The 21140-nt window shown below is 39.4% G+C and overlaps 1 protein-coding gene across 1 annotated transcript in view; it reads left to right on the forward strand.

Annotated features, from left to right (window-relative positions):
• Positions 1-21140, forward strand: part of APBB3 (amyloid beta precursor protein binding family B member 3) — a 39140-nt gene that overhangs the window by 5944 nt on the left and 12056 nt on the right. The window contains exons 2-4 of the mRNA XM_063130122.1: positions 16351-16529; positions 17951-18027; positions 18587-18647. Of these exons, the coding sequence (XP_062986192.1) occupies positions 16351-16529; positions 17951-18027; positions 18587-18647 (317 nt within the window). The remainder of the gene's footprint in view (positions 1-16350; positions 16530-17950; positions 18028-18586; positions 18648-21140) is intronic.

Consider the following 21140-nt stretch of genomic DNA (forward strand, 5'->3'; position numbering starts at 1 on the left):
TGCAGAAAGTGTCAACTGCTGTGCTGCTGCCTCTGACAGCTGGTTGAGCTGCTCCAAAGGATGGCAAGACCTGATTAAATAGAATGCTGCCTGCAGCTTGGCAGGCAGAGACAGCAGGGCCTGCAGTATGTCACTGAATTGCAAGTGATGGATTATTCACCTTCTGTCCCCTCCATTCTGGGAAAATCAACAGGATAATAAAGCAGAAGGGGCACGCTGACCTTTGGGTATTTTTAGCTGTGTGCACTGGAGTAGATACAGTTACGGTTAGAGACCTGCTCCTGGAAGTCCTGCAGAGAAACACAAGGTTGCACATGTAGCTTTGCGTTTGGCTCTGGTGCTTACACATCCATTTCCCAGGAGAACAGAGAACAAGGGTAAGTGGGCTGCTCTGTCCTCACTGTAAGCTGCATTCTTTAGGATGTCATGAAATGTTCTAGTTTCACATTCCTAAACCACCCCCTGGCTTTGCCCATCTAAGATACATTGTACGTTATATGCAAAGCAAAGTTGCATTTCTGCAGTCTGTACAGCTCCTAGCACACTTTCACTGCAAAGCAAGTTTGCACTGTGGTCTCTGTGACCTTGTCTAGATGTCGTACTGAAGGCGCATGCATGCACCCCAAGTACGACCCCAAAATGATAGTGTAGACTACAGCCAGAAGAGACGGAGGAGGAGGAGGCTGGAGAATCCGGGCGCGTAGTTGCCGCCGCCACCGCCTCCCCACCGGCCTCCTGCTGCCGGGGTAAGAGCGACCCGCAGGGTGGCGGCGGTGGCGGCAAGTACGCGCCCGGATTCCCCAGCCGCTGCCTCCTCCATCTCTTCTGGCTGTAGTCTACACTATCGTTTTGGGGTCATACTTGGGGCGCATGCGTGCGCCTTCAGTACGTCTAGACAGGGCCTGTATGTCATGAGATCCTAATCAGAATTTGTGGAAGGGATGGCATAACATTATAGGAACTTAGTTTTTTTAAATAAATTTTTACTTTGTATCACTCTTCAATATGAAATTTTGATTCACAAGATAAAATGACAAAGTCATAAAAGATACAGTAATTCTTTAAGAAGTGGGCACGTCCCACTGAGGCATCTTGACAGCAATGGGCGTTGGGTCTCCAGGTAGCCTTTTTGCAGGCTGTTATAATATAATAGTATTATATAATAGGGTGACCGTATGCGAAGGAGGACAGGGCTCCTGTATCTTTAATGATTGTGATGAAGAGGGAATTTTCATTTGTATGCATGCAGCAGCTGGTGAAATTCCCTCTTCATTGCAACAGTTAAAGCTGCAGGAGCTATACTAGAGTGACCAGATACAAAAGAGGGCAGGGCTCCTGCAGCTTTAACTGTTGTGATGAAGAGGGAACTTCACCAGATGCTGCATGCGTACAAATGACACCTAGTGAAGTTCCCTCTTCATCACAACAGTTAAAGATACAGGAGCCCTGCCCTCCTTTTCATATCTTCACCCTAATATTATATATTATATTTGGGGAAGAACTCCTGGAGATAATCCAGAGAGCGCCAACTTCTGTATTCTCAGAGCTACTCTGTACTCCTGACAGTGGTCATAAGAACATAGGAAGCTGCCTTATTCCAGGTCAGACTATTTGTTCATCTAGCCCAGTATGGTTCGTTCCGATTGAGTCCCTGGCAGAGGCCCTTCCCATCACCTGCTCCCTGAGATCCCAGGGAGCTTCTGTGTTGAAAGCATGTGCCCGTCCCCTAAAGTGTATTTTGTCACACAAACTGACCCCTCAGGAGTGCTCAGATGATTCCTTAATAAAGTTGGCATCATCTTGGAGTCAGGGCGTCACAGTTACGGAGCATGTGCTCTCAGGCATACATTGCATGTAAACATTTATATATTATTTTCACATTACAAATAATATGAAATGTGGAATCTCTCTTATTTCTTCCTCTCTGTTTTGAGTAAAACTGTGGGCAAACATTTCACTATGCCTTGACTAAAATTTGGTATGGCTTCCTGGAGCTGATTAATACTGCTTCTGGGGCTGGGGCTGGCCTATGGTCCACAGGTTAGTCATCCCTGATGTCAGCTGCAGGGTGGGTTTAACGTGCCATGCTAGGCCAATCCTGCCACAAGGTGAGGTTAATCATGCATGCCTCATTGCGGGGATGGTGCCAGCCTGCGTCCCTCCCAGAGTGCAGCACCTTGAGTAGATGCAGCCTGACATCCTGTGATCGTTGGGGAGAGGTTGTGTTGTGTGTGGCGGTGGTGGGGAGAGTGCCGCCCCTTTAAATCCGTGTTGGAGGCATCTGAAAACATGGCTTTTTGTTTGACTGCTTAGGGAAGCAGTGGTTTAGTTGTCTGTGCTTGTTTTGTCTGCTCTCCCATGCTGTATTCCCCCCCCCCCACACACCATTTTGTGGTTGTTCACTTGTGTTTCTTTATTTAAAACATTGATATACCATTCGTTATCAAAATAGAGGCCAGGCCAGGGCATTTTACAACAATACAATAACTAAAATTCAAACCAGTTAGAAGAATCAGCACCAGAGTGGCAGATTTTAAACCAAATAGTGGATGAGGTTAGTTATCGTCCACCCACATTTTCTTTTATCCTGGAATTCACTAGTTGCAATCTTTCCTGAGCTTCCTGCAATATTAATTTGTGTGGGTATAAACTAGAATTATCTGTTTCCTTATGGAGAGGGTTTATTTTAAGATAGGAAATTAGATATTAACACAAACTACCTAGAGTACCTGAAAGCCACCTTGAGTGCTTTTTGGTACAGTCCTTTCTTTCTCTCACGTAAGTGAGTGGCTGCCATTTATTCTGATAGGGAAGAGGTATGTGCTGCATTGGAGGACAACCTGGTCCTGACATCGAGTAGCCCAACCTCCACCGAGAGGCACACTATGCGGAGCAATACCCAGGGACTTCAGGAGGGGAGCAATATGTTTTGGGGGCTTTTCCCTCTCCCTCTTTCCATCTGCCCCCACCCCCAGCAGGAGTCCTGTTCAGGAGGGGGAAGTGGAGAGCAACGGCATCTTCTGTCTTGCAGGGGACCAGTCCCCCATCTTCTGCTTTAGGCTATAGCTGGTTCAAGCAATGTGGAGAGGAAGAGCTAGGTTTGGAAAAGTGGGCTTGGTTCTGCCCTTTGCTCTCCCCTGAACAGTGGTTTCAGGGATGGGTAGGAGGTCAGGGGAAGGGTAGAAGAACTTTCCACCCATACCTTCTTCTTGTTATCCCATTAGTGACTGGGGCCATTATCATTGTAGTGGGTGGAGCAAGAGCAGGATGCCTGCAGAATGGTGAAAGAGCAAGAGAGGCGTGAATGTGCTGATGGGCCTGACAGTCTTGGGGAGCCTTTAGCTAGTTTTAGCCATAGAGATGTTTCCTCCTGGGCTCCATCTGTTTTCGCACTCCAACATAATCTCGATCCCTGGGACAGGGTTTGTTCAATGGACAAAGTACATAAGAGGTGCCATGCAGGATCAGACCAAGGGTCCATCCAGACTAGTACTCTGTTCACACAGTGGACAGCCAAGGACCAACAAAGCAGGAAATGGTGCAACAGCACTGTGAAATTCCATCTTCATCACAACAGTTAAAGCTGCAGGATCTGGGTGGGGGTGGGGCGGGGGTGGAGGTTTCTTCTGAGGCTCCCGGACCGGGAAGCCAAAAGTATAATTATCTCAATTAAATGGGCAAGAATTTCTAATGAAAATGTTTATGGCTCTCTCAGCTGATGGTGGTGAAGATTTGGTGGTGTTTTTGAAAGCATAGCTTGTATATGGAGTGGGGTAAACAGCGCGGCCTGGGAGGACTCAGCAAATCAGTTTGTCGGAGTGGAGAGTGAAAGTGACTGGGACTGTTATTGTTGGATCTCTTCCAACGACAACTGAGTTAAAATTGCTGTGATATATCACTCCTTATCTGTGTGGAGCAAGTAATTGGTAATAAATCCAACCACCGGGAAGCAGCGAAAGAGAGAAGTTTATTTACTCTGACGGACCGGGAAGTTGTTTTGATCTTTGCCCGGAACATTAAACAGTTGATTTATGCCTTATGCCGAACATTAGAAAATCAAAAAAGAAAGCGGAAAAGGCTATCTGGCAAAGACACAAACGCCCATCAAATCATAATCTCGGTCGGCTCGAGAAACTGTCTGTGTCTTCGGAGGAAGATTCAGACTGCGAAGCAAAAATGGCGACAAAAGCTGGCAAGCAGCCAGCTACCATGGAAGAAATCAAGCAGTTCATAATCAGTAATAACGCCACCCTTTTCAAAAAAATGGATGAGCATGCGGAAAAGGGGGAGAAAAGAATGGATGAGTTAGCTGGCAAGATTGTTCAAAATGACAAGAGCATAAAGTTACTGGAAGCAGGAGTAAATTTACTGGAGAAACGTCAGGAGCTATTTGAAAATAAATGCAACTTGGAGTTTGAAGCCCATGAGAAAAGATTGATCCAATTAGAAGACCAGAATCAACGATGTACGCTTCGGATTAAAAAAAATTCTGAAATATCAGAAGAGTTGAGAAGGGGGGCGGAGCTTGGCAGCCATGAAGTCGGCGAGTTTTTTCTGAGGCTCTAATCAGCCTCGCTGGGAAAAACAATTATCTCCTTTATAATGGGCATAAATCTCTAAGTAAATGATGGAAAAGGACTATGAATGTTGGCTGTTTGATTTGCTGGTGTTGGAATAAGCTGGAAGAGATAAGGTGAGATTTTATGGAATGTTTCTATAAGCGTCTGTGAAAAGCGAAACTGAATGCTGCCGGCTGCTGATGGCGCAGTTGGAGCAGGGAAGGGTTGTTTTTGTTAGACGCGGACTTGATTTATAGCGAATCTCACCTCTTATCTTCTACTACAAAGTGGAAAAGACTGAAATACTGGCTTCATAAAGAGGAAAGCAGTTTGTTGTAGTTGTCGTCGGCTGGTGAGAAGGGGGTGGTGAGCGGTGGTGGAGAGATAGCAGCGTTCGGTGAGGGGGCGAAGTGTGGCATTTATGCACTGTGTATGGCTTGTTTTGGTCCCCTCTAGTGAATGCTGCTTTGATATTTGATGTATTCCCCCCCCCGAGAAGAAGAAAGAGCGATTAACATACAGAAGACAAGCTAATAAATAAACTGCCAAGAAAGGGAGCTGGACTTGGAGGTTTATGCCCTGACCAGAAGTGTCCTATGTCGAACATTAAAAGGCAAATTAAGAAGGAGTGGAAAAGGTTAAATACACAGGGAAAAAAACCAAGTAACCATAATCTTCCCCATTTGGATATTCCAGTCTCTGAAGGAGAGCAGGAGGACGAAGATACAGGCCCAGTTTTCTTAGATACAGAGCCAAAAAAAGAAAAAAACATGGCTGAAGGGGGAAATCCAACTGGCAGTCAGCCACCCTCTTTAGTGGAGATTAAGGCTGCAATTGCAGAGAACAATAAAGTCATTTTTTAAAAAATGGATCAGCAAATGGATATTTTTAGGCAGCAGATGCGTGTGCTTGCGGATAAGACGGCGGAGAATTCAAAAGCCATTAAGGATCTTGAGACAAAAGCTGATTTGAACCAGAAGAAGCAAGAGGCTCTTGAAAAATCAACAAATATTCGATTTAATGATTATGAATTAAGACTGGTAGCCTTGGAGGATCAATCTCGTCGTTCATCGATTCGAATAAAACAGCTAAAGCAAACACAAGGAGAAGATCTAAGAGAAATTATCCTGAATTGGTTCAAAGAGCTGATGCCTGACCTACAAATAGATGGATCGGATATAGATCGAGTTCACTGTGTGTTGGGGGCAAAACTACAAAGGGACTAGAGACATTTTGGTGAAATTTGGTAATTATTATAAAAAAGAGCAAGTTATGAAAGAATTGAGATCTATGGCCCAGTTGCAGTATAAAGGCAAAGCAGTGCAAATTTATAATGATCTTTCTCAACATACATTAAATTGGAGACGTAGTATTAAACCAATAACTGAAATACTAATGAAGAACAAAATCACATATTCGTGGGGTTATCCTGTTTTTCTAAGATTTACACATGGAGGGGGGGAACACAGAGTAACCTCACTGGATCAAGGAAAAGAGTTGCTGAAGAGGCTGGGTCTGTATGGGGAAGCAAGTGGGACTGGAATGGATGGGGGGGGAATGAGGCTGGGACATCTGGGGTGTAATAGAATTGTTAATCATATTTTGAGATAATTGCAGAGAGAAATGTTAAACATAGAAACTTTGCCGGCCAGGCGCAGCACTGCCTCCCCCCTCCCTTTAAAGTAGATGGCTGGAGTACTAGACTCACGGGGATGTAGGGGGGAACAGAGGGGTGGGTGGGGAGGGGGGGAAGGTAGGAGGGAAGGGGTTGGGGTAAGAGGGTGGGGGTTTGTTGTATGGAGTTTGTGTTTTTATGTAAGTAAGTTTGAGTTGCAGAACACAAGGGATCGGAAGAGACTCCAAAAGGGTGAATATGGGTAAAAAGATAAAAGTATCAACACTTAATGTTAAAGGTTTGGGGGCAGTCGTGAAAAGGAGGAGAATAGAACAAATGTTCAATAAAGAAGGATCTGATATCATTATGGTGCAAGAAACACACCAAGGCTCCGAGAATGTGAATATGATAAAATTAAAGTGGTTAGCTTATTATGAAAAGTCATTAGGGACTTCAAAAAAAAAATGGAGTGGCCACTTTGATCTAAAAAAAAAGTGGATTTATATTAGAAGAAACAAAAAAGGATGATAGTGGCAGATATCTTATGTTAAAAGGAAAAATTGAAGGAAAGGTATATACACTAATTAATGTGTATGCCCCAAATGAGAGACATAGAGAGTTTTTTTTAAAGTTATTTAAAGAAATAGAAGAATTCAAGGAGGGGTATGTTATATTAGCTGGGGACTTTAATATGGTTATGGATAATAGATGGGACAGGTCGAACCCCACTAATGTTGAAAAAAGGAATAATATAACTATATTGAACAAATTAGTAAAAGAAAATGATTATTCAGATTCCTGGCGTTTACTCAATGGGGCAAAGCCTGGGTTTTCATATTTTTCCCCAGTTCATCATACATACTCCAGGATAGATTATATATTTGTTTCAAAAGATTTTGCAACGAAGATTTGTAAAATGGAAATGGGGGTAATAAAAGTAACTGACCACGCTTTGTTAAGTTTAGAATTTGCAGTTAAGAAGAACTATAAAGAGGCATATAGATGGAAGTTGAACACAAAAATATTGAAATATAATAAAGTGGTAGAGAAAATTCAGAAGGAATTGTCGGAGTCATGGGAAATTAATGAAAAGGGAGGAACAGCTGGGTCAGTCGTTTGGGACACCATGAAGGCTGTAGTAAGAGGAATTTGTATTAGAGAGATGTGTAGTTTAAAAAGACAACAACGTGCAGAGCAGGAAAAGTTAGAGATAGAAATTAGAAATCTGGAGGAAGAATATTGGCAAGGTAAAAATAAATATAAATTCGTAGAAATACAAGCTAAGAAGAAACAATTAGAAAATTTAAATTTAGAGGAGGTTCAAAAGAATTTAATTTAATATATATGAAAAGGGAATATTTTGAAAATAGTAATAAGAATTCTAGGCTGCTTGCCAGGCTCACACAAAAAGAAAAAGGGAGAAATGGGATTGAAGTATTGAAGGACAATCGAGGGAATTATTGTCACATAATGAAAGATAAAATAAAAAATTTTCAGGAATTTTATCAGGAACTATATAAGGGTAAAGAAATTCAACAAGAAAAGGTGGAGGAATATATTGGAAGGTTTATAAAGAATGGAATAAAACCAGAATATAAAGAGTTAATGGAGAAGGTAATAACTCAAAGAGAAGTTGAAGATGTAATTGATAATTTGAAAGTTGGTAAATCACCGGGAGTAGATGGTTTAGGACCAGAATATTATAAAGTTTTTAAAGAATTTTTAGTTCCAAAATTATTGAAACTTTATAATATGATATTATTAGGAGAGAAGATACCTGAATCATGGGAACACTCATTGATAATTTTAATTCCAAAACCAGATAAAGATCTGACTAGTCCTGATTCTTACAGACCTATTTTGTTAATAAATCAGGATGCCAAAATGAAATACGTATGAAATGATCAGTCTACTATGAAAAGTCATTGGGGACTTCAAAAAAAAATATGGAGTGGCTACATTGATTTCAAAAAGAAGTGGATTTATTTTAGATACTATAAAAAAGGATGATAATGGTAGATATCTTATGATAAAGGGTCAAATTGAAGGTAAAGCGTATACGTTGGTTAATGTTTATGCCCCTAATGAGAGACATAGAGAGTGTTATATAGAATTATTTAAAGAAATAGAAGAATTTAAGGAGGGATATGCTATTTTAGCTGGATATTTTAATATGGTTATGGATAATAGATTGGATAGGTCAAACCCCACTAGTGCTGAAAAGAGAAATAATATTACTATATTGAATAAATTGGTAAAAGAAAAAGAGTTTGTGGACTGTTGGCATTTCCTTAGTGGGGCGGACCCTGGCTTTTCATATTATTCTCCAGTTTATCATATGTATTCCAGGATAGATCATATTTTTGTTTCAAAAGAGTTTGCAACTAAGGTTTGTAGAATGGAAATGGGGGTAATTAAAGTAACAGACCACGCATTGCTAAGTTTAGAATTTACAGTTAGGAAGGATTATAGAGAAGCATTTAGGTGGAAAATGAACACAAAGATATTGAAATATAATAAAGTGGTAGAAAAAATGCAAAGGGAATTGTCAGAGACTTGGGAAATTAATGAAAAGGGAGGAATGGCAAGGGCAGTTGTTTGGGATACCATGAAGGCGGTAACAAGAGGGATCTGTATTAGAGAAATGTGTAATTTAAAGAGGCAACAAGTGGCATTGCAGGAAAAGTTAGAGGAAGAGATTAGGAATTTGGAGAAAGATTATTGGCAATTTAAAAATAAACATAAATTAATAGAAATACAAGCAAAGAAAAAAGAATTAGAGAATATAAACTTAGAGGAAGTTCAGAAAAATTTAATTTATATGAAAGAGAGTACTTTGAAAATAGTAATAAAAATTCTATATTGCTAGCTAGACTCACACAAAAGGAAAAAGCTAGGAATGGGGTAGGAATATTGAAAGATAAACAAGGGAATTATTGTCATATAATGAAGGGTAAAATAAAAAAAATTCAAGAATTTTATCAAGAATTATATAAGGAAACGGATATTCAAAAAAAAGATGGAATTTTATATAGAAAAGTATATAAAGAAGGGAATGGAAATAGAACATAAAGAGTTAATGGAGAGGATAATATCTCAAAGAGAAATTGAAGAGGTAATTGAGAATTTGAAAGTGGGTAAATCACCTGGGGTAGACGGTTTAGGACTGGAATATTATAGTTTTAAAAACGTTTTTAGTACCGAAATTATTGAAGTTATATAACGCCATATTGGAAGGAGAGAGGATACCAGAATCATGGGAACATTCGTTGATAATTTTAATTCCAAAACCAGATAAGGATTTGACTGTCCCTGATTCATATAGACCTATCTCATTAATAAATCAAGATGCTAAAATTTTCTCAACTATTTTAGCAAAACGGTTAAATAAATGTATAGCTGAATATATAGGGGAAGACCAATGTGGATTTGTAGCAGGTAGACAAATGCATAATTTAGTGGGAAGAGTTTTAAATGTAATACAGGTGATAAAATGTCTAAGACTAAAGCGGGAATTTTGGCATTGGACATTTTTAAGGCTTTCGATTGTGTGAGCTGGCAGGCATTAAAGATGGTTTTAAATAAAATGGGATTTGGAAATGAATTTAAAGCTATAATAGAACAGTTATACTCTCAAAATACAGCCGTAGTGGTAGTGAATGATGGAGTTACGGATAAGATACGACTAGCCAGAGGGACAAGACAAGGATGTCCACTCTCGCCTGTCCTGTTTGTAATGGTAATGGAATTATTGGCAAACGCAAGATGATGGGGAGATAGAAGGAATAGGGGATATTAAAAAAATAAAATTGAATATGTTTGCGGATGATACTTTACTAACTATTAAAAATCCAATAAGAAAGATGGAAAGAATTAAACAGCAATTGAGAGAGTTTGAGGAAATTACTGGGTTAAGACTAAATTGGTCCAAATCACAGATGATGTTATTTAATTATACTAAAAAGGAAGAGAAGGAGTGGGAAGGAAAGGGAATAGAAATGAGAGTTAAAGAACAGATTAGATATTTGGGAATTAGAATTACAAAAAACTTAGAGAGTTTAGAAAAGGAGAATTTAAATAGTTTAAAAAAAGAGATTTTAGTAAAAATGGAAAAATATAAAAGATTAAATTTATCATGGTTTGGAAGAATAGCATTAATAAAAATGAAGATTTTAGCAAAGATTAATTTTGTGTTTAGGATGCTACCAATAAAAATTTCAGAATTAGAGTTAAAAAGTTGGCAAAATATCATAAATAATTATTGTAATGGGGATAAGAAAGCGAGGGTAAATAAGAATAAATGGTATTTAAGCCAAAAAAAGGGAGGATTAGGTCTCCCAAATATTAACCTATATTATGTAGCTAATAGGTTAAGACATATTGTGGAAGCAATTATAGGAGTAGGAGATTTAGATTGGATGGAGGATAAAACTACAAGTAATATAGAGGTGAAGTTGGAAAATGTATTTTTTAGGGAAGGAGGAAAAAAATGGGGTGAAAGTATAGGTAATCCGCTCTTCACTGGGAAATTTGGAGTAAATATAAAAGCAGCTCCCCTTTATCACCGGTAATAATGTTAAAGAATTTCCCTGAGGACTTAAAGAGTAGATTAAGTAAAGTTTTAATAGAGAAAAATAAAATGAAATTAAGGAAATGGTTAAGAGGGATGAATACAAGAGAGGACTTGGAAGACGTTTTAAAAGATAAAAAATTAACTTGGTTAAATTATTGGCAACTAGAACAATGGACTAAAAATTGGGTAAGAGAAAATGGAGACTGTGGAGACTTGTTGAAGTTTGAGGAGTTAATTGTTTAAAAAGAAACTGATAAAGGAAAAAATATAGTGACAAAAGGATTAATGAGCGAAATATATAGAATATTGCTTGAGAAAGGGTTGATGGATAGTTCAGGGAAAGTGGTTTGGGAGACAGATTTGAAGGTACAGATAGGACAACAGAGGTGGGATGGATTATGGAGACAAAGAGTGTTGAGAAATATGTCAGTGAGAATAAAAGAGAATTATTATAAAATTATATGGAGGTGGTACCTAACCCCGGTTAGATTAAACAAGATAAATCATCAACATTCAGCAAACTGCTGGAGAGGTTGTGGGAGGAAAGGAACGTATTTACATATGTGGTGGGAATGCAAATATATGCAAAAATTGTGGAAGATGGTGCTTTTGGAGATTGAAGAAATTGTGGGAATGAAGATAGAACGAACACCAAGAGTTGCATTACTGTCACTATTTGAAGATTTAAAATGTAAAAATGAAGTTAAGGAATTGATAACAAATTTGCTGACTGCAGCAAGGCTGATGGTAGCTAGGAACTGGAAGATTCAAGGGGATTATTGTATTGAAGAATGGTACAAAGAAGCATGGGATATAGCTATTAATGACAAATTGACATGTAATATTGAAGTGAGAAGAGGTATAGCAAAAACGAATGATTTTGAAGGAATCTGGAAACAGTTCCTAATATTTGTGTTTTCTAAGGGAAGTGGGAAACCACCAGCAGAAGAAAGTATGAGATTTTGGAATCAGGAATAAGATCCCGAGGTGGGGGGTGTACTTATATGTTAAGTATGATTATGTTATATAGATTTGATATTAATGTTATTCAACATTTATGTAGTATGTTGTTTTCTTTTAATTGTAATGGTGTATGTTTAAGTATTGCAAAAAATAAAAAATTATATATTAAAAAAAAAAAAAGCTGCAGGATCCCTGCCTAGCTTGACCAGATACAAAAGAGGGCAGGGCTCCTGTAGCTTTAACTGTTGTGATGAAGAGGGAATTTCACCAGGTGCCTTGTGCGTACAAATGACACTAGCTGAAATTCCCTTTTCAATACAACTGGTAATGATACAGAAGCCCTGCCCTCCTTTTCGTATGGTCAGCCTCATTTGGTTAGAAGAAACTTGCTCATGCATCTGCTGTGTATCATCAAGTCTAGCTCTGAGATAGAGTGACCAGACACAGAGGATGTGGTTCATTGTTCATGTAAATGTTTTTCTAATCACATAACTTGCACCTTCAGAATATTTTCTTGTCCACAATCATTAAAAGTACAGGATCTGTCCTCGGTCTGAGATGTCTGAAGTGCCAATGCAAACTCCGAATATGTGATTGCTTTTTTAAAAAAGCTATTATTATTAATTTATTTTTTGAATGTCTCACTTGTTCATTATTTCAGTGATTTTAACATTAAAATGTTACATAGAACAGGCCTGTCAATTTTAGGGAGAATTGCAGCTATACAAATGTCTTTAATCCCTAGATTTCTATTCTTATTTCAGGTCCTCCCTATTCTCCTTCAGCTAAAAACAGTGAAGTTCTGGCATAATAGAATTAACACATTTGTATTTTCAGCAAAAGCACCTCGTCTGCCATTAAAATTATATTATAAAAAACCAAGTAATGGAGGCTGGGGACTTCCACACCTTGCACTATATTATGAAGCCTTCCAGATACAGCAGCTCCATTTTATTATTATGAAGGCAAATAAAAATTGGATAGGGCTGGAAGAAGAAATGTTAAATAAAGGGCCCTTATGGGCATTACCTTTTCAACCTATAAAAACAAAGGAATTAAATAATATCCAAAACCCATATACTAAGACTACTTTCACAATTTAGAAAAAGTGGCAGTCCAAGTGGTCTCCAGTATGGTCCCCCCCTTACCCCAATACAATCTTACTTCGGCAAATTAGTCACAGCTATTGTTAGTAAAGTTACTGAATAGGAAAAGAAGGGATATTTTCATTTGAAAGATTTCTATGTCCAGGATAAACCAAAAACAATAGAACAACTTAGAGTTGATATAGGAGAACTAAGCCTGGGATGGTTACAGGAAGTTCAACTATACCATTTCCTTAGGGATACTAATACAAAAATTAGTATCCCTAAGGATTCTGAACTTTAACAGCATTAGAATGAGCAATGTTAATGGTAGGGGAAGGAGGGAAGGGAATAGTATCTCTAATTTATGCTATCTTAATAGATGCCCAGATGGTGGGCTTGAGGAAAGTGTGGGAAGGAGATTTTGAAAGAGAATTAGAAGATAGATGGAATAAGCTATGTACCAATAGACCATTTAGATCAGTATCAGCCTCTATTTGAGAAATTTCTCTGAAAACACTGCATAGATGGTATCGAACACCAGTACAATTAGCGCATATTACTAAAACTTGCAGTCGCCTCTGTTGGAGAGGCTGCAAGATAAAAGACACATATTTCATTTATGGTGGCCTTGCTCATAAATACAGGGATTCTGGAAGACAGTACACAGAGAATTAATGATTATTCCCAGATAAACAATTGTGTATGATCCAGAACTATTTTTATTATCAATATATAAAGGACTCAACACTGGATTGAAAAGCAAAGATCTACTAGTATTCCTGTTGATGGCAGCTCGCCAGACAATTAAACAGCAATGGAAAAAACTGGATAATTTGAATTTATCGGCACGGTATCAAAATATATGGTCTGTGGCAATATCAGAAAAAAATAACTCATGACTTGCTTCAAATCGAAGGACAATCAGAATCAACATCGTTTGCTGCTATATAGGGGAGATTCATTCAATATGCATCGCATCCGGATATACAACGATATATGCCTGCCTCAGCTTTGAGTATGTGGACATGGTAACAATAAATGAAGAGAATACAGCACCTTTATAAGTTTATTATTAGTTTAATTGTATATTTAGTTACGTTTATAGATAACTTTTCTTTTTTGTTCGTTTAGCTACCTTCCTCTAGAAATTGTATTAATCAACCTTTCTTCTTATCTTTTTATACTATACATATTTACATAACCAATGGATTGATAATAATTGTTAGAGGATTGTTTGTATTCATCTTTCCCCCACTTTTTTTTGTAACACTTTAAATAAAATTAAAAATAAATAAAAAGCTATTAATGAAAGGTGAACTTCAGTGCTTGCCTTAGGGGATGAAAAGACCAAAGATAACGTTGCAGCTCTCAGTTGTATTTGAGGGCATAACCTCACTAGTCATCTGCATTCAGCGCTCCCCATGAGAGTTTAATGTGCACTTAGCTTGTGAGATCTAATGTTGAAATTGCAGGCTTCTGCTAACAGCCTGATGTATTGGTTTGTAGGTATTGATTGCATCTCTTTACAATGCTGAGTCTTCTGCTCAAGATTGAACGTCCCACCGTGTAATATTGCTACATACTTTACTTTTGCTGACTCCATTAGCTGACTTGGGAGATGAGGGCCTCAAGTTGTTTTCCCTGTGGAACTATAGAATGAAATATTGGGTCAATCCTGGCTGAAAATTGCATTTAGTTTAGACTACGCATTGGGGACTGGACTGGGCAGGGGGCTCAGAAATATTCTCTTGTATGTGCATGAATAGATGGAAGCATGTAGATCAGCCTTGCCCAACCTGATGTCCTCCAGATATTTTGGGCTACAACTCCCAGCATTCCTAACAATCTAGGCCGCCCTGAGATCTTATTGATATAGGGTGGGATATAAATGTTTTAAATAAATAAATAAATAAATAACAATTATCCATGCTGGCTGGAACTGATGGGAATTGATGTCCAAAATATCTGAAGAGCACCAGGTTTGAGAAGACTGATGTAAATCTCTGGCATTTACGTAGGGTTGGGAAAACTTCTTCATGAAACCTTTGGAGAGCTGCTTCCAGTTAGTGACTAAGTTTACACATAATGCTAACCTACGTAGAGATGTGAAGGCCCAGAAAAAATCAGAAAAAATGGGGCGGGGGAACTGGAGTTTTCCCATTTTTTTCAAAGCCTTTTTTTGTTTTTTTCTGAAAAATTGGAAAAAATGAAGAGAAAATGGATTATAGAATATTTTATCTTAGCATGATGAATAAAATATTTTAGATAAGGTGTTAATATATTTACTCCTCCAAATGATTTCTAAAAACTATGTACAGCATCAGATTATTACAATTTCTGTGTACCAAGGACAAGCAAGTCCTAGGTTGCAAACTGAAACTACAACTCTCAAATGTAGGAGCAAGATGCATTTCTGCCTCTAAGGGGCAGCACTGCCACTGAAGCAGAGACTGAAACTGAAAGTGATAGCCAAAGCTCAGAAAATGAGTCTGGTTAAATTTCATGCATATTCATTTAATCTTGGTCCCCCCATATTCTCCGTTCTTTTTATGGGAATGGGGGCTTTATGTCTGTTTGACCCTGTGAAGGATTAGTAGAGAGACATAAATAATTTTCTTTGTTACTAATGCTGATGGTTTCTTCTGTGTGTTTTTAAAAATGTTTTTTAACTTCTCCTCATGAACTGGTAAAACCAAAGAGGTCCCTTACAGTTCAGGAGCCTGTAGCTCCATTTGCTACAAAAAAATTAAAAAAATTAAAAAGGAAATTCAATTTGTAATAATTGCTTGAACACTGTACTTTTAATATACCAAATATGATAATTTTATGCCAAACCAACTTGTACATAATTACATTTTATGTTCCTAAAGTAACAAAGTGACTTTCAATCTTGTAATATTGCATATTTTTTTAATTTCCCCCAAATTTCCATTTTTTCCCTGAAACCCTCCGAAAACTAAATAAATTTCCTCATGACTTCAAAATTTCTGGAAATTTTACATCTCTGAACCCACCATGGGTTTCGTTTGGAGCAACCCATGTGGGGTTAACATGTCATGCAATGCCCCCCCCCCCCGATGGGTATTTTGCAGTGGCAGTAAGGGCCCCTGGGTTGGCTTACAGTGTCATCTGTTGGGCAATGTGTGGATAAATTGTGTTGTTCCATGCAGAAATCGTGGCAACCAGCAAGATGGCTGCCTAGAGCGTCTGGAACCTCCGGTGATGCTCTAGCACACATGGCCGAATTAGTTAGTCACCATCGCATAGCAATGGATGTAGCATTTGGCGTAACACAATTCCTGCCACTGGGATAAGTAGCTCTATTCATATTTGAGCATGCAGAGAGCTTTAGAAGTAAAGATTAGTACTTTGTAGTCAATGTGGAGCTCAAGAGAAAGTCAGTGTAAGAGTGGGGTGACATGATCATAGCAACAAAGAGAGAAGAGTTTAACTTATAAATAGAAGGCTATAGTTATACCATAATATTTCTGTAGAGTTTATTACAATCCTTTTACTTACTCTTCCCCCATCTATTGTATCCTCTCTTCTTAGATAACCTATGGAATGACCAAAATCTGGAAGCTGATCTTGACCTTCCCCCTGGATGGAGGAAAATCCATGACTCCTCCGGGACCTACTACTGGCACGTGCCCACGGGTACCACCCAGTGGCAACACCCATCCTGCACCTCTGGTCTGGCCTACAATGGACAAACTGCTTTACCAGAAACGGTATCAAGATTGTAAAGCCTTTTGCATATGGTTTATGCTATCCATATGAATAGTAATGCCAACAATCCATCATTGCTCTCTCCTGAATTAAGACTGATTCCAGAGCATCAATCACTGCAGTTTTTTTCCCCATGTATCAATAAGTACAGACTCACACATCTCTTAAAGTGGCAGACATGGCAAATTTTCGTAGCAAATTTTAACGAAGTAATAGCTGTGGATTCAGCCCCATCCAATACCATTTGTATGTGCCAATGCTTCTGTGATCTTTTTGGCTTTACTGGTCAAGAGAGATCGTCTGATTTCCAAAGTGGATACCAAAGCCGGCATGCATGATTGTAGAGTGGCGTTAACTCTGTCACTTGGCTGGGCAAACAACCATGGAGAGTGAGCATATTATAGGGACATTCTCCATGACGTTTAAGAGGGTGATGAGAACAGTGACAGAGGGGGTGGAGTTAGGATGCTCATTCTTGCTCTCCGTTCCCACACATTAGTATAAGATTTGGAATGCCTGAATGGGGCTACAGCCTTCCTGAGGTCAGATTTCTTTAGACCCCTTTTTCCTGCCCCAGGGTGGAAGTAAAAGCTGCCCATAGAAAACAATGAAAAAATCCAAGATTTTGGCATAGCTGTGATTGAACAGGAACATGTTCCACCCCCACTGCTGCCCCCAACTCCCAAAGGTAGCAGCAAAGACAGGAGTTCCTGTCTTCGACATTCAGTGTGAACTGGAAATTCCTTCTCTTGTCAGTGAGTTACTGTCCTATTTTCTTATCTCTATGCCATTCAATATTCCATAAGTCCTGGAAATTCACATGGTTACTTTTAGGATTGTAAAAGCTTTCCCTTTTCTTTTAATCTACAAAGTATAGTTCTGCGTCCTTAGAGATGGCCATCGGATATAAGTACGTTATTTTTGGGTAGCCAGGTTTCGCTTCTAAGCAGATAAGGCATTAGCCCACTCTCATTTTTTCATTACAGAGAATGGTTATATAGATTAAAACCTTGCTAAATTGTTGATCCAGTTGGAAGCAACACAGCAACCCAATTGGGTTCTTTACATATATTACTAAAACAGTGTGGAAAGGAGACACCTGCGTTAGGGCCACATGAACTTATAAAACTACCTTATACTAAGCCAGACAACTGGTCCTCGCAGTCCAGCATTGTCCACTTCGTCAGATAGTCCCTCTCCGGGGTCTCAGGAAGAGTCTTTACAAGCCCTTGCCATATGATCCTTTTACTACTTGAGAACCATGTTAAATATGCAAGCAGTGCAGACTGGTTGGGAGGAGATCCACACTAGACCTGCTCATATGAGCCCTCAATGGTAAAGAAGATGGTGTCATCTCCCCCCCCCCCACATTGGCTTTCTGCCTGCAGGAACTCTGCTGAGTGTCTTCTGTATCTTTATTCAGGACCTCCAGGCTGCTGCAGTCAGGCATGTGTCAAGGGAGAGGCCTATCCCAAGTCCGATGGCATCACTACCCAGAAGGTAGGGTTGTCTGCACAGACAAGTTCATCAAGGCACCTGGGCACATCTCATCTGAGTGAAAGTCATTTCTGGGGCCTAGTCATGTTCTGCTCTGCTGATCTCACAAGTAACACAGATCTGTGTGTACGCAGAAGGCAGCAGGTTTGTTCCTGTCCCACAAGCTTTTGGTCTGTCTCCTTTTAGTCATAAATAAATATTGCTCCTGTCTCCATCCTAGTCAGCCAGCTGTTTCTTGTCGTCTTCATACGTGGGAGAGACTCTTTAGCAAAGTAAAAAAAAAGCAAGTTGGGACTGAAGGGTACAGGCTGAGTGCACCTAGAACCTGCAAGCCACTTCTATGGGGTAAAACTGATAAATCTTTGGCTCGGTCCAGTGGAAACTAAGTACCAGTGTGAATTAAACTTAGTGATTTTCTAGAGAATTGGAACAGTGATGAGATCCATGGTTGCCACGGTGCCCTTGCCTGGTATTTATTCTTGGGGCAAACAGAAGTCCACTAAGTTTGTGCCATATGGCTGAGAACCTCAATGTCATTGCTATGCTTGTTTACCTGTTACAGGACGTCGCTGGCCTGGCACGGGGAGGAGCATCATCACGGCCACACAGAGCCTGGCTCCAAGGTACAGTCAGGTGAGGTGGGGGGCACAGGGGACATTTAGCTCAGAAACCTGTCTGATGAGAAGCCCCTTTCTTTGGAACAAGGGGGATGAGTTCAGCCTAGGTAAGGCCCTTCCTTGGAGGCAGCTTTAGAAAATTGCCCCCTCTGTGAGCCTGGCACGTCCTGCCGGGCTCTTCTTTGGAACCCTGGAGACTCTCTCTGATTTGGGAGAAGCAGGAGCGTGTCTCCCTTTGGCACTGCTCTTCCAGACATTGCAGCTGCCTAGAATCCCCACTCCACGTGTTGTGCTGCCCTTGCAGTATGACTGCAGTCAGTGCAGTGCAATCCTATGCATGGGACATTTACTCCCAGAGAAGTGCACGTAAGGGTCACAGCCGCAGTAGTTTGAATCACTGTTTTGTTCATATAAAGGAATGGTTGGACGGGGTAAACGAGTAACCAAAAGTTATCTTGTTAATGTCCTTCTAGTCACTTTTCAGCCCCTTTCACAATCCCGAATCCCCTCCCAAAAACAATATAAGAAAACCCAGGGGCCATCAGCTAAGACACCTGGGTTTTGTTTGTTTGTTTAGTTGTTTTGTTCCAGTTATATCTTGCCTTTCCTCCAAGGAGCCCAAGGTGGAACACCTTTACCTCCTCTTCATTTTATTCTTATATCAGCTCTGTGAGGTAGGCTAGACTGAGAGCCAGTGACTGGCCCAAAGTCACCCAGTGAGCCTCATGGCCAAATGGGAACAAGAAACCGGATCTCCCAAGTCTCAGTTCAACACTCTAATCATTGCATTCTAACCATTACAATCAACACTCTAACCATTACTAGTTCTCAAGCAGTAAGTTAACTACTCCTGGGCTATAATTGTTTTAATTATATACTGGTATATAATGCAAAATTAAAAAAAACCAATTGTACTCCACACCAATAAATAAATAAATTGATTTTAAATGATTATAATTAGAACTTCAAAATTTAGTTTATTAACTGTGAATAGAAACACCTTAATTTACTAAAAGAAAGCCCAGTTACTCATGCAAGACAATTAGATAGATAGATAGATAGATAGATAGATAGATAGATAGATAGATTTAAATTAAATATACAGTGTCAACACGTGCCAGCTTACAAGAGGAATCAACCACTTGCACGCAATAGGGAATGGCTTTTCTGGTACCTGCTGTATCATCTTAAAACATACATGCATAATCTAAAAATGAAGGAAGCATGCTTTTTAAAAATCTTAGCTGTTGGATAGTATCTATTGTTATTCCTACCTAGAGTAGACGCACTGAAATGAATGAATCTTAAGTTGGTAATGGGCCTACTCATTGTAGGACTAACACTGGACACTACACATTGTTTAATACATTAAGTAAGTCTATAAATTACCATTGATGGGGCAGTATTCAAAGCTGCCGCTGTGCCTCCATTGGATCTGTTGTGCTCATGGGACCCACCTAAAGGAAGCCTGAAAACTGGTGGAAATGCTTCTTTCTTGAATGGGGCAGGTCTTGGGAGCTCCCTTCTGTGAGGTCTGCTGAACTGCGTTGATCTGGAAATTAAAGTTTCCACTTGTTTCCAATTGCATTGGGAACTGCTGGGTTCCCATTGCTCTAGCAGTAGGTCCTGCTGACATGTGAGATGTTTTGGATACTGTCCAAGGGTTTTCTTGTTTGTTTTTATACGTTTAAAGAGATCTTTTAGCATTATTTTAAAATATTAACATGCCCTTCCTCTGAATTAGCAGCATGAATTTAGGTATCCATTGTATTAGTTGGATATATAGTAATTTTAACTTTAAGCTACTTTTGGGGGGCCTTATTTGCCCAAAGGATGGGGTGAAAATTGGTATACCTATAGCAAGATCCTGATTTAAAATGCAACATGTTAAGCTGGTGGAGATAGAGAAGAAGAAAAAGATTGCACAGAAGTAAAATTACAAGGCACAACTTCTAATGTAAAGCAAAGATGTATTCTCTCTTCCATTCAGATGGTATCTGCTGAAGAATTTGTCTCCAGTGAAAGAGGCAGCCATCAGCCCTTCCCATCCATATATCTTAGGAATGGGGTTGTTCTCCTTGGTAGCTTCTCCCCTGCAGATATCTCCCGTGCTTTATTTTTCTTTTCAAGACCTCATATAAAATTACACAGAACTGGTTTAGTAGGGCGTCCTTCTCCCCACAGGAAGGAGGAGAAACATCTTTCCTATGTGGGTAGTTAATTAGAGAGTGGAAGTTAGACAATTGAAGATTGGTTCACTCATATGTCACATTGAGCTTTTTGTCCACTTGTCTGAGATGAAAATCCCTAACAAGTTATAACTTGCTGAGGGGAAAGGAAGATGGAAACAGTTTCTCTTCTAAAGCTTTGGCCCTTATCTGTGTAAGGAAAAAGGAGCAAGTATGAGAGTTCCTTTATGACATTTTAGAATTGCCTGATCATAGAATGCAGAAGTTTTAATGAGAAGCAAGAGGAGCAAAATTATTGGTGGAGTAAATT

This window comes from Elgaria multicarinata, chromosome 7 (assembly GCF_023053635.1).
Source record: "Elgaria multicarinata webbii isolate HBS135686 ecotype San Diego chromosome 7, rElgMul1.1.pri, whole genome shotgun sequence".
NCBI lineage: Eukaryota > Metazoa > Chordata > Lepidosauria > Squamata > Anguidae > Elgaria > Elgaria multicarinata.